Here is an 18,586-nt window from a genome sequence, read left to right as displayed (position 1 = left end):
TAAGGATGTAGTGAGGTTGTTATCAGCCTCTGTTAGGATCCCTCTCAAAACTTACAAGGAACTCAACTTGGAAAAATGCATGACTAAACAAACTACTTACGTTCATGTATGCCTGTAGATACAGGAAACAAACCATAGGACAGAAAAGGCTTCAAGTATGCACTTAATGTTCTTGGATCCACAATACTGCTTATGTAATCCTCATGTACTTACTCTAATTATATGTAAAATACTATTTATGTAACAGCCCAGGAAAGAGCCATGGCATAATACTGAAACATGATTTCACAAATGGTGGATTCATACTAGATTACTGAAGAAGTGAGATGTTTTGGAACACACCTTGAAATGGGTCAACTGTGTCTTCTTACAATAATTTTCTTGCTACTACTTTCAGATACAAAATTGTAGATTGGATAGAGCTAGATCACAGTTCTGATCCAATGTGGAACTTCTTATTCCTTAAGGAACTAAACCAAATAAATACTCATAGGGGCTAAACTTAGAATTTGGGGACTACAATAAGGAAACCTTCAGGTGCCAGTTTTATAGCTGTTGGATAATAGGAATATGACTTAAGGTCCTGCAGCTCTTTTAAGGAGCTCTGCCCTGGACATCATCATTGCATGCAGACTAGATGAACTAAATGTATTATTGTTACTATCATCTGTGTGACTGCTTCAGTTGCACCCATCTTGTGAATCAGGAATATCTTCTTCTTTAGTAATGTCTTTTTGGGGGGGTGGGCGGGCTTCAGCACAAATAGATAGTTCTGTGAGCCAGAGGCAAAAAGCCATTTTAGTTTTCATAGGTATTGACCAAAAGCAATAATGAGCTGGCTGTCTATTTTAAGCTTGAAAATAAATGTATATTTTTTCACTACAGATATATGCAACAGTTAAAACACAGCAAAGTACATATTTGATGCTTCCTGTCTTTTCATAATAATGTGCTAACAAGTTGTGTTAATATTTTACTCAGCCAGAGTCGTATTCATTTGCTAAACAAACATTGGGAACATCATGTATTTTTACCTTAACCGTAAATAAATCCCTGAGAGTGTTCTATATTTGGACTATGATTTGTACTCAAGTTAACTCTACTGTCTTTTTTCACACTTGTTGAAAAATCTGTGAACAGCATAGTAAGTGAAGGATCTCCAGCTTGGAAAATATAATGATGTGAAACCTAAGTGCTATGTTAAAAATAAATGTTTGGGTTTTGTTTGGGTTTTTGTTAGTTTTTTTTTTTTTTAACCACACCACTAAGTGGCAAAGAAGAGAGAAAAAGACTCGTAGACTTTATGAATATACAAGAGGATTTACTTGCATACCTGTTTTTTTTTGTCAGTTGTGGGGCTTGAACTTGGAGCCTGGACACTGTCCCTTAGCCTCTTTTTGTTCAAGGCTAGCAGTCTACCATGTGAGGCACTGGTGCCTTGCATGTATCTGTTTTTATGCAGAAATATTATGTAGCATATGGGAGTCTACCAGCCTTTTAAAAAAGTTATTGAGAATTTGAAAATTAGAGAATTCTTTGTAAGGAGGAAGAAAATACATTCTTGCATCATATATTTATTGGACCCCTAATTGTCAGACATTGTAGGTTGTGCCAATCTGGGTATGTACTAAATAAGTAAGTACATAAAACAAAAACCAATTATCCCTGGGGGCTGATAGTCTACTGTGAAAAAGGTTGTAGGGTGATGCACAGATGTCAGTGAATTCTTATGGAGACAGGACCTTTGACTCAAGGATGAGTTTGTTTTATAAGACGGAGAAGGACGTGGGTAGAAGACATTCCAAGCAAATGGTATAGTGTGTTAAAAAAGTAAAGGGGAAATGGGGTCCTGGCTTTGGCTGGGAACGATGGAAACTTCGAGATGTTCTTAAATCTCTGTATTTTTGTTTACTTTTTACAGTTAATTTATAGAAGTAGAATTAGTGAACCAAAGGGTATATACATTTTCAAACTTGGTCATACTGTCTCTGTTTTGTCAGGTATAATTCCCCCTTACCAAGTTTATGAATCTGTTCATATTCCTACACTTTAACCAACATAGAATATTTATTTCAATTTTAGTTTCTGCCATCTTTATAGGGAAATATCTAGGAATATATAGAGAAATATAATACAGCCTGATTACATTTTTATTTTTGTTTTATTTTATTTCATTTTTTTTGTTGGCTGTGGGGCTTGAACTCAGGGCTGGGTGTTATCCATGAGATCTTTTGCTCAAGGCTAGCTCTCTACCACTTTTAGCCACACTGCCACTTCCAATTTTCTGGTGGTTAATTAGGGATGAATCTCACAGACTTTCCTGCCTGGGCTGGCATTGAAGCACAATCCTCAGATCTCAGACTCCTGAGTAGCTAGGATTATAAACATAAGCCACCAGTTCCTGGCTTATTTTGATTTTTTTAAGGTAAACAGAATAAGTTTATTTGAAACTGAAAGGAAACCTGAGAAAGAAAGTAGCAGAAGCTCATCCAACTGGAGAGGGACCCCAAGGAGGAGTCCCTTATTTCAGTTTTATTTTGGGGGGAGGGGGCTGGTCCTAGGTCTTGAACTTAGGACCTGGGCTCTGTTCCTGAGTATCTCTGTGCTCTACCACTTGAGCCATAGAGCCACTTTCTGCATTTCCTGCTTATGTGGTACTGAGGAATTGAACCCAGGACTCTACTACTAAGCCACATTCCCAGCCCACCTTGTTTCAGGGTTTTTTTTTTTTTTTTTTTGGTCAGTTGTGGGGCTTGAACTTTGGGCCTGGGTGCTGTCCTTCAGCTCAGGGCTAGCACTCTACCACTTGAGCCACAGTGACACTTCTGGTTTTCTGGTGGTTAATTAGAGCTAAGATTCTCATGACTTTACTTCCCGGGCTGGCTTTGAACCATGATCCTCAGATCTTAGCCTCCTGAGTAGCTAGGATTACAGGTGTGAGCCACCAGTGCCTAGCCTTCCTTGTTTCAGTTTTAAAATTATTTTAGGACCATAATCCTGGTAACAACAGATTATAATAATAAGTGAGGATGAGATTAGTGACATAGTAGCTGAAGTTATTCATATATGAGATCATGAATATTCCAAGCAGGATATATTGGTGCATGCAATTAATATTGGTACCCTAGAAGCTGAGAGAGGAGAGTCAAGTTTAAGGATATTCTGGGAAAGATAACTACTCTGTTACCAGAAATAAGGATATCCCAAGATCTTAATAGTGAATGAGATGAGGGAGTGGTAAACTCAAGAGATTAGGAAGTAAAATGGGTGAGATTTGGTAATAGATAAAACAGGTGGAAATTTGAGGGAAAAAGAAAATACAATGAGAATTGAATTCTACCTTTGGACACAGTTGCTGGTCAATAAAATTACCCAAGAAGAATAGATGTGCTTGGGAAATAATGTTTGAGGAAGTGATATTAGTTTGATTTGCTTACTGGAGACAATCTGGTGGATTTGCTTTGCTTTGCTTTGCTTTTTTTTTTTGTTGGTCGTGGGGCTTGAACTCTGGTCCTGGGCGCTGTCCCTCAGCTCTTCAAATCTACCACTTGAGCCACAGTGCCACTTGTGCCACTTCCGGTTTTCTGGTGATTTATTGGAGATAAGACTCTCACAAACTTTCCTGCCTGGGCTGGCTTTGAACTGAGATTCTCAGATCTCAGCCTCCTGAATACCTAGGATTACAGGCATGAGCCACTGGTGCCTGACCTTGGTAGATGTTTTTCTAGGAAGCTGATAATATAAATTTGGTGCTTTGGGGAGAGGTATGGCTAGAGGAGAAATGGATGACTACCGAATATGGGAGGAATCCAGTGTGAAAATGGGAATGGATAGTGGTCTCTAGAGAGTGCTTATGAAATAATTGTGAACTTTGGGGGGATGTAGGAGGGTAGACAGAGGAAGAAGAGCTCATGAAATCAGGAGGTTTGGGGACAGTAAGGAGACACACTTTTGGAAAATGTTTTTGGTACTAGTTAATTGGAGATAGTCTCAGATTTGTCTGTCCAGGCTGACTCTGAACTTCAGTCCTTAGATCTCAGCCTCCTGGGTAGCTAAGAGGTTGGTAGGTGCTAGGGAGAACCACAGGTGGTTTGTGCATTCAGGAACTGGTAGGTAAGTAGTAGGTGGGTGAGGTAGTCCATGAAGTTTCTCTTAGGCATATTTCCACTTGCTTTCAAGTGAGGTCAGCAACAGACATCCAGGGATGCAGAGGTAGTATTAAGAGATTTGAGAGAAAGGGAGAATCTGGAGAAGAGAAGGGAAAAAATAGTCAAAAAGAGCCACTTCAGGTTCAAGGTTATGGATTCAAAGTGAAACTATGAGCAGCAGGGTTAGGGTGTGCGTTTACATTTTCAATCAGATTTAGCTTCACAGGTGCTGAGTAGAGGCAGCAAGGCAATTTGCTAAGTTAGTGGTTCTGCCAAGCTATTGTGAGGAAAAGGGAGGTTGGGGGGCAAAATGGACCAAGAGCAAATGTGATAGACTGCAGAATTGAAGTTGTTTTGTTATTGTTGGGTTCAAGTAAATTCTCACGTATTAATTTTTAATTATGTAATAATTTTAATTATCATTTAAAAAACTTTTCTCCTCATCCTTTCATATATAAATATGTGAGGAAAACTGTCTATATCTAACCATCACTTTCTTTATACATTTTTAGTACTTGTAATAAGTTGTGTCATCACAACAAGCTGTTTTGTGTGTGTGTGTGTGTTGGTTCTGGACCTTGAACTCAGGGACTAGACACTGTCCTTTAGCTTTTTTTTTTTTTTTTTTTTGGTCAGTCATGGAGCTTGAATTTAGGGCCTCAGCACTACTCCGAGCTCTTTAACTCAAAGCTAGCACTCTACCACTTTGAGCCACAGCTCCACTTCTGGCTATTTTGGTGTTTAATGGAGGTAAGACTTGTGGACTTTACTGCCTGGACTGGCTTTGAACTGTAATCCTCAGGTCTCAGCATCCTGAGTAAGATTAATGTAATCTGAAGTATAGAATATAATCTGAAGTATATAATGTAATCTGAAGTATAAAGGAATAGAAATAAAACTAAAAATGTACCTGGGCGTGGTGGCTCATACCTGTAATCTAGCTACTTAGGAGGTTAAGATCTGAAGGTCAAGATTTGAAGCCAGTCCAGATAAACAAAGATGAGAGACTGTTTCCAATTAACTAGCAAAAAGCTGGAACTGGAGGCATGTCTCAAGTGGGAGAGCACCAGTCATGCACGAAAAAGCTGAGCGAGAGCTGGAGGCTCTGAATTCAAGCTCCAATATTAGTGCACACACATGCATGCACACACACACACACACACACACACACAAAGCTGGGTGCTGGTGGTTCACGCCTGTAATCCTAGCTACTCAGGAGGCTGAGATCTGAGGATCATGGTTCCAAGCCAGCTGGGGCAGAAAAGTCTCAGGAGACTCTTCAGTTAACCACTCAAAGTGGTAGAAGGATAGCCTTGAGCTAAAGGGCATAGGGACAGCGCCCAAGCCCCGAGTTCAAACCCTACAACTAACAGCAACAGCAACAATAATTTTTTAAAAACCCTTCAGTTTGAGTTTTAACATGTTGAATGAGATATAAAGATTGTTATATCAATCTTGAAGAAGTCATTGCCAGTTTCTCTTTTTAGATTAGAAAAAAATTACTAATTGCAATTTTTAATGGGTGGGATTATTGGTAATTTTTAATACTAAATTTGACACAGTGAACATACTTTTATTTAAAATCAGAAGACAAAAATGAAAGGTCTAGGTTCTAAAGATAGGCACATTCACTCTCCACTCCTCACATACCATCTCAGAACCTTTTTTTCTTTATCTGGAAAAGATGAAAATCAGATGAAGTTACGTAGAAACACTAAGAAAATTGCAAAATGCCATGCAAATGGTAGTTATTATTAGAAGTAGTCTTAATTTCCAGAAATTATGCTCTTCTATTTTGGTGAGGCCTTATTCTAAAGCTCTAGTTCTTTATTATTACATTAGAAGAGAAGGCATTTACATAGAAATCATATGTACGATGACTCAGTTTTATTGAAGTGTTCTTTGTCTGTTTTTAGAAATTCATTTTTAATGGTAGCTTTAAAGTCACAGTGAATTTTGAGTGCTTAACAGGACCATCAGTGTTCTTTGTTTTTTAAATCACTTCTGTAATGTTTCATATCTAGAATAATTTCATAGGTTGCGTTTGTGGAGCAGGTTCTCAAGGTGAAAATCTGAAGGTGAATTCTACTTTTGTCTAGTGATAGAATAGGTTTGCTATCAGGTAAGTTGGTATATTCAAAATGTGTTTTCCCACACATTTGTGAAAGTAAACAGGTCTTTTACTCCAGGGTTTATTTAGGTAAATGCATGACATTTTACAAGCTCTAAAATGATTGGGTTTTTCAGTCAGTAAGAGTTTTATAAGGGTAGTGACAAACCAGTGTATGCCAAAATAATAGGCTGGGCCTTGTTTTTGTAAACAAAAGGATATTTGATTTTCCAGTACCTATTACAGTCAGTTCTGACAAACCTGGCTAAAAATTGAGGCTGATTTCATCGATATCAAACTGTTCCTTCTAGGTGTATGAGGTCTTCTGTGACCTGACGTTAGCTTAGCATTAGGCTCCATTTCCTAACATGCCCAGTGCCACAGTTTACCCCCAATCCCATCTTGCCTCTACCTTCCTTCCTGCAATAAGCACCCTTCGCTTTCTCTCAGCTGGAGTGAGATTTCTTCTTTGTTTCCATGGCAGCTGTCCGTGCTCAGTGAGACATTTACAGATAGTTTCTGACTAATGGAGTGATGTTCGAGTTCACCTTTATATCGCCTTAGAATGTATGTTATATAAACAGCTTTTGCTTTTTTCCTATGTGACCTTCATTTTAACTTTTAAATTACCTAGGGAAAAGTAAAATAATTTAACAGATGTGTTTAAAGTGACGTTTATTTTCCAAATGGAATGTATAGTAAATGTAATTTGCTGTTTAATGAAAAGCTGTTTAATAGAATGGGTGGGGTGTAGCTCAGTGGTAGAGGGTAGAGGGGTTGTAAATGACAAATAGGAAAGGTTTGGAAATGCTGTTTGGCAATAGTTCTCTGAAATGCTGAAATGCTTTATTTGGGATATGGGAGGTTGTGATTTTCATTGTTAGAGACCAAGTTGATAAATTGCCACTAATATATATATATATATATATATATAAAATTTTATTTTTGCCAGTGCTGAGGCTTAAAATCAGGGCCAGGGTACTCTCCCTAAGCTTTTTTGCTCAAAGCTAGTGCTCTACCACGTGAGCCACAGCTCCATTTCTGACTTTTTGGTACTTAATTGTGGAGAAGTGTCTCATAGACTTTCCTACCTGGGCTGGCTTTGAACTGTGCAGTGCTCAGATCTTGGCTTTCTGAGTAGTTAGGATTACAGTCATGAGCCACTGGCACTCAGCTATTTTTGCCCCCCCCCTTTTTTTTTTCTTTTGGTCGGTTGTGGGGTCTGAACTCTATGCCTGGGCGCTGTCCCTCAGCTCTTCAGCTGAAGGCTAGCACTCTACCACTTGAGCCACAGCACCACTTCTGGCTTCTTTCTGTTTATGTGGTGCTGAGGAATCGAACCCAGGGCCTCATGCATGCAGGACAAGTGCTCTACCACTGAGCCACCTTCCCAGCCCCATTCTTGCCTTTTAATGTTGACCTTTTTCTGATTTTTCTTGATGGTACTAGAGTTTGAACACAGAGCCTTGTGCTTGCTATTCAGGTGCTCTACTGCAGAGCCAAGCGTCCAGCTCTTTTGTGTACAGCTTATTTTTGAGACAGCATCAGCCCAGATGTCTGCCAGTGCCATGACTCACCTTTTTAGTAAAGCCTCCAGTTGTAGCTGGGATGACAGGCATGCACCACTATGCCTATCTGTTTGCTGAGAAAGGGGTCTTGTGTGTATGCCTGGGATGGCTTTGAACCTCAGTGCTCCCACTCAGCCTCCGAAGCAGGTAGGATAACAGGCCTGAGCCACTGCTGTTCAACTTAATACTGTCTTTCAAAATGTTACGTACATCCTTATGTTCTCTGGAAGAATTGTTATTAGATATATACAATTTTGGGACCTGATAGATGACATTCCAGAACTTTGCAGAAGTATTACTTCAAAGATGTTGCAGTCTGAGTTCCGTCTCAGTTTTATGGTTGCAAATCACATATGAGATGACTGAATTAAAAACATAGTGGTCAAAATTGCCACCTCCTGGCCTTGATTGTAATACTGACTCTGCCTGCCTGAGTCATGAGTACGTCCTTGTGCTTTCCACTAAAGGAAAGCATCTTTAGTTATGCTACTTGAGTTTTTAAAAACCACAGTTACCTCTGCCAATTTCTGTCTTATTTCCCAAGTGCCAGAAATTGACAAACCGAGACTCAGTGTGCAAATAAGTTAACCTCTAAACCTGGCTTTGTTGTGTAAAATAGCAGTAAAACTGAACACCTCCTTTACAGGATTGCTGTAAATTTTAAGTCATACCTCAGCCACTTAATAAATGGAAGTGGTATCATTATTACATTTAAATAATGTGGACTCTCGCTTTTTCATATTTATATCTGCCATACCTAGCCTAAAATCTAAGATACAATTATGAATCACTGTTGCCAAACTGAATAAACAATCCAGATTCAACCACAAGGAAAACAAGTATGTCTAGCGGTGGAACATGAGAAAGGAAACAAGAAGGGAAAAGGGGCGATGGAAATACTTGATGGGGCTGGAGGCATGGCTCATGTAGAGCACCAGCTAGTGATCAAAAGCATCAGATACTGAATTTGAGTCCTGGTCTCAGACCAGGTAAGAAACGTGTTGGAAGTATTGAGGACAAGCTAAATTAACCTTTTTTGGCCCTCAGTCCTGCTCCTCTCTGCCATAGGCCTGCTGGGCCTAGAGCATTTAGTAAATGTAATGTTTCTTAGTAAAGTTTCTTTGCTTTACTTGGTGAATCTTTTTTTATTTTATTTTTTTGTTCCACACCACCATTTTTATTCAGATTATCCTAGGGACTGGCTGAGCTTCCATTTCTCTTTGCTGCACTTTCTGTTGTGCTGTGTACTATAAGGTTACATTGTACGGGGATTATATTTTTGAGTTTGATTCAAATCCAGAGTCTTTTGTTAAGACGTCATTTTCCTTCTATTTTATTTTCTAAGTCTTAAGCGTCATAGCATATTTTTTCCCTTGGCTACTTGATTATAAAGCTTTGAAAAATAAAATGTTTTGTATATATCTTGACTTTTACTACTAGAAGTCATGTGTACATTTGCCGTTTTTTGTCTTTTCCTTTTCCTATTCCTTCTAACATAAGCATTAAAGAGGCCAGCTATATGACAATATGTTTGAGTTCAGGTATTGCTGCATTTGCTATCCAGGACCTACACTTAATATTATCATAAATTAAAGTTGTGGGGGGGGTGTATATGAGATCATACGTAAGTATAATTGAAAGCTTAAGCAGATTGAATTAGTATTTCCATTGATCACATCATTGTAGTGCTTCTTTCTGGCCATCATGTTTTGTTTTGGTGGAAGTAGATCAGATCAAATGGTGTCTAAGAATAGTAACTATTAAGTAATGCTTATAAAATATTTATATGAAGATTATTTTTGATCTTTCTGATAGGACATGGTTTGAAAAGCTTTAGATATTAAAATAATATCCTTAATGTCAGAATGTTTCTTACCTGTAGGCTAAGTATATCCTCTTGTTATTTATAAGTCTATAGAGGAGTATAGTATCTTTTGCTTTAAAATCAGATCCCATTTTAAGAAGTCTTTGGAAATGGATTGATTGATTGATTGGCTGATTGGTTGGTGGTAACTGTTTGACCTCAGGGCCTTGTACTTGCTACTGCTGAGCCATTCCTCCAGCCTATAAATGTATTTATTGAACCTTTTCCTTGTCTAGGTAAAGATCATTCAATTTTACGTGAATCATGTTAGAGTTTATGCTTGTGCAAAGGACTTTTGAAGACCAAAATCTTTTCTTAGTTTTCCTATTATTTGTGACATATTTCCTGCCTATTTAGTGGATGATGCTGGCAAAATAGAACATGACGGATCATCTGGAATGGCCATGGACACAGAGGCAGAGATAGATCCCTGTAAAGTGGATGGTACTTGCCCTGAAGTCATCAAGGTGTACATTTTTAAAGCTGATCCAGGAGAAGACGACTTAGGTAACTTTTCATCTTGATGAAATACAACCTTGTTGCTTCTGGGTTACTTAGGTTAAGAACATTTGAAATCTTTTCAGAAGATAACTTTTAAACAAGAATCCTATTGCAGTCCCAGAAAACTGTGTGAAATGGAAGAGGTGGAAATGAAACTTTCAGATAAATTCTTCGAGCCTTCTTCTTTGATAGGTGGCACCGTAGACATCGTAGAGAGTGAGCCTGAGAATGACCATGCAGTTGAACTACTTGATCAGAACAACACTGTTCGGGTTCCCAGGGAAAAGATGGTTTATATGGCTGTCAATGACTCGCAGCAAGAAGATGAAGAAATAAGTAAGTAGGTGGCCTTATCGTGGGACAAAAGATTGTGTTTCTGTAGGGTTCGCTATATAGTGGCTTTGTTTTAAGTTATTATCTTTAAGTAATTGTACAAAAAGATGTGAATTACCATGTCAGTTTGTGAGTACAATGCATCTTGATCAGTGTCTCCCTTTTCATCATTCTCCCTTCTCTTTCTCAAACCCCCATCCTCTCAATTCTATATTGCTTTAGCATACTTTTTGAGGTTTTGCTGCCATATTCTGAAGGAAACAAGTGCCATCCACTTTAAGTTGCTGCCATGCAAGTGACTATGTATGTATGTTTAGAAGTTACTTTCCAAACAAATATGGTCGAGAAATGACTAATTCATTCAGTAAACACTTACTGAGTGCTTAGTACATGAAAGTGATATTCTAGGTATATAATAAGTATCTGGACCTTCTTTCCATGTTCTTATTAACTGAATTGAAGTAGAAAAGCATCTTTTCCTATGATACCTGTATACCTGGTCAGAAAAGTTCATATACCTTTCTACTTAGATGTCGCGGAAATTGCTGATGAAGTGTATATGGAAGTGATCGTGGGTGAGGAGGATGCTGCAGCAGCAGCTGCAGCTGCCGTGCATGAACAGCAAATAGACAACAGCGAAATGAAAACCTTCATGCCAATCGCATGGGCAGCGGCTTATGGTAAGTCATGGAGCTGCTCTGGTTTGAGTTAATATCATTACACTGCAAGGATTGGTTGATTTAAACCAGAGTAAAGGAAAATTATAAAGTCTGCGTTTTTTGTTCTGGGGCTTGAACTCAGGACCTGCGTGCTATTTCTGAGCTTTTTTTTTTTTTTTTGCTCAAGGCTAGTACTACCATTTGAGCCACAGCTGAACCTTCTAATAGAAGTCTACTTTGTGTCTTTACCTTTGACAGGAATTTGCTTTGTGTGTCTATTACATAGAAGGAAGTACTGCAAGAAGTATTCAGGGTTTTAAGTTGAAATTTTTCATCTTGACTATATCTGGTCGGTGACTTCACAGTTTGGGAGCCAATATGGGAAAAGTTTTGAACGTGTTTTTAGCTTTGGGAGCTAGGAATTTCCCATGGTCTTGCTGTAACAAATTTATTTATAAACCCTATAACCCAGGATGGGCATTTTCTGTCATTCATGAGTATCATGGCTAACTTTTCACTGTCATAGTTAAAGAATTCCTCATTCTTTATCATTTATAATACTGTATAATTGTGTTTTTTAATACGCATTGTCAGGTAATAATTCTGATGGAATTGAAAACCGGAATGGCACTGCAAGTGCCCTCTTGCACATAGATGAGTCTGCTGGCCTCGGCAGACTGGCTAAACAAAAACCAAAGAAAAGGAGAAGACCTGATTCCAGGCAGTACCAAACAGGTGAGGGTGCACGAGTTCAAGGCGCAGTGTGCGCTGTGAGCTCTCCAGAAATTCTATGTGAATCCACAGGGGTGTCGTGATGGCGTTTTAGCTGTTAGACCACATGTAGCTATTGTGTGTGGAATTTGAAAATGCAATTTTCAGAATTCAGTGATATTCATGAATGATTTCATTGGATAAAAAGAAAAGCGTTAGAAATGGAAGGAAACAATTCAAAACTAGGGGGATTTTTTTCAATGTGAAAATGAAAAAGAATCCATCTAAGCACTAACTTTAAAAAATTAGTATATTTAAAAAATCCAATTATGTCAGCCTAAAACAGGCATAATTAACAGAGCAACAGGATAAGTGCTTTAGTTCTTATGACTTATTCTGCCTATTTTTATACTGCTTTGCATATTAAAATTTGAGTATATTGAAGCTTTACTATAAATTAACATAATGGATTTTTCTGAGTAACCAAAGCAAGAATTTTAATTACAATGCTCTTATTGTTACAAAGTAATTTCCTACAGATTTCTAAAATCTGAGTTGATAGACAATCCATAATTACTCATTAATTTTGATAAACTGGAGAGGTGCAATTGGTGCAGTACTACTGAAGGAATTTTCCAAGCCAGGTTCTCGTTATTACCAGATTATTTTGTCCCTTACGTAGGAAAATAATGTTGCCTTTCTAAGTTTGGAGTCCTTGGGACTACCAGTAGTTTCCAGAACACACGAAAATTGTAAGAAATGATTCCAGAATTGGGCTTGATCATTCATGCTCTTCTCTTTCCCTTTCTTAGCAATAATTATTGGCCCCGATGGTCATCCCTTGACAGTCTACCCTTGCATGATTTGTGGGAAGAAGTTTAAGTCGAGAGGTTTCCTGAAAAGGCACATGAAAAACCATCCTGAACACCTTGCCAAGAAGAAGTACCGCTGTACTGACTGTGATTACACTACCAATAAGAAGATAAGTTTGCACAATCACCTGGAGAGCCACAAGCTCACTAGCAAGTCTGAGAAGACCACTGAATGCGATGACTGTGGGAAGCATTTCTCTCACGCTGGGGCTTTGTTTACTCACAAAATGGTGCATAAGGAAAAAGGAGCCAACAAAATGTACAAGTGTAAATTCTGTGAATATGAAACAGCTGAACAAGGGTTGCTGAATCGCCACCTTTTGGCGGTCCACAGCAAGAACTTTCCTCATATTTGTGTAGAGTGTGGCAAAGGTTTTCGCCACCCATCAGAGCTTAAAAAGCACATGAGAATCCATACCGGGGAGAAGCCGTACCAATGCCAGTACTGCGAATATAGATCTGCAGACTCTTCAAACCTGAAAACTCATGTAAAGACTAAGCATAGCAAGGAGATGCCATTCAAGTGTGACGTTTGTCTTCTGACTTTCTCAGATACCAAAGATGTGCAGCAACACGCTCTTATCCACCAAGAAAGCAAAACACACCAGTGTTTGCATTGCGACCACAAAAGCTCAAACTCAAGCGATTTGAAGCGACATATAATTTCAGTTCACACCAAGGACTATCCCCATAAGTGTGACATGTGTGATAAAGGCTTTCACAGGCCTTCAGAACTCAAGAAGCATGTGGCTGCCCACAAGGGTAAAAAAATGCACCAGTGTAGACATTGTGACTTTAAGATTGCGGATCCATTTGTGCTAAGTCGCCATATTCTTTCGGTTCACACCAAGGACCTTCCATTCAGGTGTAAGAGATGCAGAAAGGGATTTCGGCAACAGAATGAGCTTAAAAAGCACATGAAGACCCACAGCGGTCGGAAAGTGTATCAGTGTGAATACTGTGAGTATAGCACTACAGATGCCTCAGGCTTTAAACGGCACGTTATCTCCATTCATACAAAAGACTACCCTCACCGCTGTGAGTACTGCAAGAAAGGGTTCCGAAGACCCTCCGAAAAGAACCAGCACATAATGCGACATCATAAAGAAGTTGGCCTGCCCTAACAATACTTCCACCGTCGTTTACAGAGAAACTGGCCTTGAAGCAGAAAGTTCATTTAAAAGCCAACCAGTCTTGTTCACATACAATACTGTATATTGATTTATGCTGTGTACAAATAGAATTATGCTTAGTTGAATTCCTTTTTTTTTTTACATTTTGTTCAGTAGTGTGTTCTGAGTTCTATTCAGTTTGTTTAATAAATGGGGAAAAGCAGCAACCAGCTCTAGTTGCTTTTAATAAAGCAATGCCTGATTCTGCATTGAATTTTTCTATCTTAGAAGTTTTGTATTTATTTAAGTACTTAACCTGGCTTACCTTGATGGTATTCTTCTGAGACCCTTAAGGTAACTTCAGATTGATAACTCTGAAAGTACTCATGTTGACTTTTTTTTTCCCATAAATTTCTCACAATAAAATTTTCAGAGACATCTAATGGGAACGGGTGATTTTCTGGTCAGGTCTGATGATCACAATGTGGAGGTCATTTGCTTATCTTGCTTAATATTTTCAGACCATATGGCCATGGAAGTTTCCATTTGAGCTTTTGTGTCCCTGGCTAAGAACAATGGCTGGGTTTGTGTTTATCTGTTTATTTGTTGTTTTTTTTTTTTTCATTTTGTTTAGCAGACAAAATATACTTCTTATAGTTTTCTTTGGGCTATTTACAGCAAAGTTCTTAGAAAACCTTATTGGAATGTTTTACTCAGTCCTGTTTCAATTATTCTATCTGTGCTGCTTTTTCTTGGAATGGTTGTGTGCTATAAATGAAACTTACAGAGGACTCCATTTTGGAATCTCCTAGAGGCAACTTGTGGCTAATAGGATTTTTTTTTTGCAACTTTCTATATGTAAATGTACCCTGAATTATATATATACACATATATATATATATATATAACATGTATCTGTGTGTATTGATTATTTTACATGTTTATACACACAACCCCCAGTAGTAGTTGTTTAAAGTCTATAATGAAAAGTATTAAATTTACAATAACATGAAAGATGCAGGGATGCATGAGAGCATTTTGTAAGTCTTGCTCTTCAGAGAGATTACTCAGGTGAAGAATTAGAAGGAAAATAAGGACACTAGTATTTTTAAAGAGTAAGATATTTTCTTTTAAATATCTTTGGTAATTAAGAAATAATCGAAAAATAGAGGTAAGATGTTTATAGATAGAATGTTTTCATACACTTTCAGCTCCATGCCTTTATATTTTTCTGAAAAGCTAATGACTATTAAATAGGAGCCCTTCAGTTCTCTCCGAGAAGCTCTAGAGAGAACACCATCTTACTAAATGAGGTGGGGGGGGGGGAGGGAGAGGAAGTGATGGCTCCGTGGACCAGAGCAAGGGGTACTAATTAGGACTTACACTTTGTAAGTTCAACCTGCTCTCTGTCATTTCTTCAAACAGTTACAATTAGCAAACATTCAAAACTTAACACTCAAGTTGGCTTGGATTAGAAAGATAAAGGTGTTCCAAGTGCATAAGTCAAGTCTGAGGCCTCTGTCTTTCATAGTTCTGTTTTTTGACAGTTGGGGCAATTTTTACTATCTAGGTCTTATGCATTTATAAAATGAACATGGTTAATTAGAATTTAGTTATGTTAAGATGACTCTTGGGGAACAAAAACCGTTTTTAAGAGTCCCTGGAATTGGCTTTTGGCACACATAATCTGGCACATCATGGGAAATTTAGATGTTTCTTTTTCTCCCAATTGATAACTGCCTTGTCCACCTTGTTAATGGTGCTTCACCCTCTTCATGCCTTTAGGGATTTTTCCTTTCCTTTTTTTTTAAACTTTTCATCTTCATCTTTGCCATCACTATTTGTATCAAGAGTTATATTTTTAGAGATAGATAACTAAAACATTTGGTATCTGGCAAGCCTCTGAAGTACTAGATTGATCTAGTTTAGTTCTAAGTCAAGTGCTTTTAGGCTGGTGTAAATCCTAATAGAAATGCCAGTCAGAGCCAAGGCATGCATGGGCTCCCTGATCCCCTAGGGAATTCCTGTGCCCTTGTAGCTGCCCCCAATGTACGTTCTGGAAAAGTAATTTAACAATTGTATGATTTATTGCCCTGCTATTCTTGAAAGCTCTGTCTGTTTTTTTGTGAGAACCTTTAAAATCTGCCCCAGAAATATGGTAAAACAGTTAAATGGAAGTGGAAATTTTATTAATTTTTAAAACATTCTATCAATTTAATAAGGAAAATATTCAGCAATTAGGCCATTTAACTATATTTTTTTAAATAAACTGAAAGATAAAGAACACAATACTTTACATACTTTATATTTCTCTTTACATAATCTGGAATTATATACAGTTTTTCTTTTTAAAGCACAATATCAAAGCCTTTAAAAGGTATTTAAGGGTTTGGTCAAGTGAATATAAAATGTGTGTGTCTGTATAAAGAGAAAATGGAATTGTTGTCACTGTTATGTACTGACATTAGTTACAATTAGTTTTAATTGCTAAAACAATTTTGATTAGCAAAGCTAAAAATGTTTCAGTTAAATGTTTTAAAGAGGTACAGATTTTTACAAGGACATAATATAAGTTATTGTTCTGTAGAAATATCTTATTAAATATTGTACGTCCCTCCCTCTGTACACTTTGTAAAAAAAAGTAAAGTACATAAAAAGAAAATCATATAGGGATGTGTGACATTATTGTAATTGTGTACTTGAGAATAACGTGCAAAAATAAAAATCAGAATATTTTCCTGTTAACGAATGTTTAGTCTATTTGATACCAGTACTAAGTTAATGCTTTTTTCTTAAGAAAAAAAACATGTACAGTTTTTGTAAACCTAATAAATTACATCAAAAGCGATGGGTTATTTTCACCCCTCCCCATTTCTTATTTCCTTTTATATAGCAGTGGAATACAAACTGATTACTTTGAATTTTGCGACTCGGATGCAGATACTGATAATATTTCAGTCCTATGAATTTGCAAGTAATATTTCAGAGAAGATAGGAGGTGATTGGTGAGTCCTTTGATGAGCATGTCATTGAAATTAATTTTTTTCTTTTATCTTCATAAAATATTTGTTTTGTTAGCTTTGCTAGTTCCCCTGAGACAAATTACCCACGTGCAAAGTGGGTTTTGAGAGCACTTAAGTTCATTTCGAGTATGAATCTACAGCACATTCAATGGAAGCTGTCACCACTTCTGCTGCAGAATCCCCGCCTTTACTTACCCCTTTGTGCCCTGTTTTTGAGTGCTCAGTAGACACTAATATACTAGAGGTTGGTCATTGTCATAGTCAAAATTGGAAGTTAGGTAAAAGTTCTCAGGAGTTAGATTTGTCCCACCTTTGACTTTAAAAATGAGATTCTGTAGTTCTCCACCTGAAACAACAAGTTTTGGCCGGATAGTCATTTTTGAAACTAGTAAATAAGCAAAACTTGAGCTAGATGATCAAGAGGATGTGGCAAACGTCTCTGTCAAGAGCTGTAAATCCCACAAAACTGTAGCATGCGGAAAAACACTGACACCTGACAAAAGGCAGTTAACCTGTCTGTGATCTCACCCAGTCAGGTAGCAGGCTGCCCTCTTGTCTGGGAATGTCAGTGTTAACAATTGCCTTGATTCCCAGCACATTCTAGGGTTCATCAAAAGAAAAGCACGAACAATCACAATCCTGAAAGGGGCAATATTTCAGAGCAGTGGTTTTCTAAGCATGCACCTGGCAGCACTGAGTGACAGCATGTGGAGAGAGCCCTTGTTAAAGTTGTAAATTCTCAGCCCCTTCCCCCCCCCCCCCAGTCCCTACTGGATGGGAAACTAGGCATAGGGCCCCGTGATCGGTTTTAACATGCTCCCCAAATGATTCTCTAACATGCCTCAAGTTCGGAAAATGATGTTTTAGAGCACTTGAAGACGTTGAAATATTATTGGTGTAACAAAATGTTTGGTAGCATAACCACACAGCCACCAGAAATGGACAAGTGAGGGTGTTGTAGGACCCAGAAAGTTTCTACCTTTGGTTTACGCTTGTTAAGTGTGAGCCTGCCAGGCAATAAGTATATCCTTTCGCGCATGTGTAAATAGACTATACTTCCTGCATCTTATATGGCCTCTCAAAGTTGTATTCTTCAAAAGTAAATGAAGTCAGAGATTTGGCAAAAGTAAAAAAGAAGGGCTGAAAGTGTATGAATGTGTGTGTGTGTGTATGTGTGAGAGAATGAGAGTGTGTGTGTGTGTGTGTGTGTGTGTGCGTGCGTGTTGGCCCGGTTTTACATAAGTAATTCATAACCATTTTGCCACATTCTGCTGCATTTTAGATAAGGTCAAGATTAAATTTGCTCTATGGATTTTGTTTTATCTTTTGTTTCTTGTATATATTGTTTGCCTTTTTCATGAAATCCTGGCTTTGTTATATATTGTTCTTGTTATTTTTGACATCTTTGCTATTGTAAATAAATCCTATTTTGTTTTACGTTACCCTAGTGGAGTGTTGGCTAAAGACAAAGCATATACACACAGAATGGCTCTCACACACGCACACACACACACACACACACATACATACACACACACACAGAATGGCATACACAAACACACACAAACAAGGAGACTTGAGTCACATAGTTAATACAAGACAAAAGTTTTATTTCCCTTGTCACTAAGAAACATTCAACACTTCTCATACCAAAGAGACCACTGTCGCCTGTGGGTATGGCGTCT

At 37.9% G+C, this 18,586-nt stretch overlaps 1 protein-coding gene across 6 annotated transcripts in view; it reads left to right on the top strand.

The window, feature by feature from the left end:
- Positions 1 to 18,343, top strand: part of Zfx (zinc finger protein X-linked) — a 48,094-nt gene extending 29,751 nt beyond the window's left edge. For all 6 annotated transcript variants that reach the window (XM_070040700.1, XM_070040698.1, XM_070040697.1 and 3 more), the window contains 5 exons: positions 10,048 to 10,197; positions 10,384 to 10,527; positions 11,055 to 11,204; positions 11,778 to 11,918; positions 12,707 to 18,343. In XM_070040700.1, coding sequence (XP_069896801.1) covers positions 10,048 to 10,197; positions 10,384 to 10,527; positions 11,055 to 11,204; positions 11,778 to 11,918; positions 12,707 to 13,890 — 1,769 coding nt within the window. In that variant the 3' untranslated portion in view covers positions 13,891 to 18,343. The remainder of the gene's footprint in view (positions 1 to 10,047; positions 10,198 to 10,383; positions 10,528 to 11,054; positions 11,205 to 11,777; positions 11,919 to 12,706) is intronic.
- The last annotated feature ends 243 nt before the right edge of the window (positions 18,344 to 18,586 follow it).

Source organism: Dipodomys merriami, unplaced genomic scaffold (genome assembly GCF_024711535.1).
Source record: "Dipodomys merriami isolate MVZ:Mamm:240054 unplaced genomic scaffold, mDipMer1.0.p SCAF_3, whole genome shotgun sequence".
Classification (NCBI taxonomy): Eukaryota; Metazoa; Chordata; class Mammalia; order Rodentia; family Heteromyidae; genus Dipodomys; species Dipodomys merriami.
The sequence above is the reverse complement of the archived record's forward strand: the minus strand, read 5'-3'. Positions and strand labels throughout refer to the sequence as shown.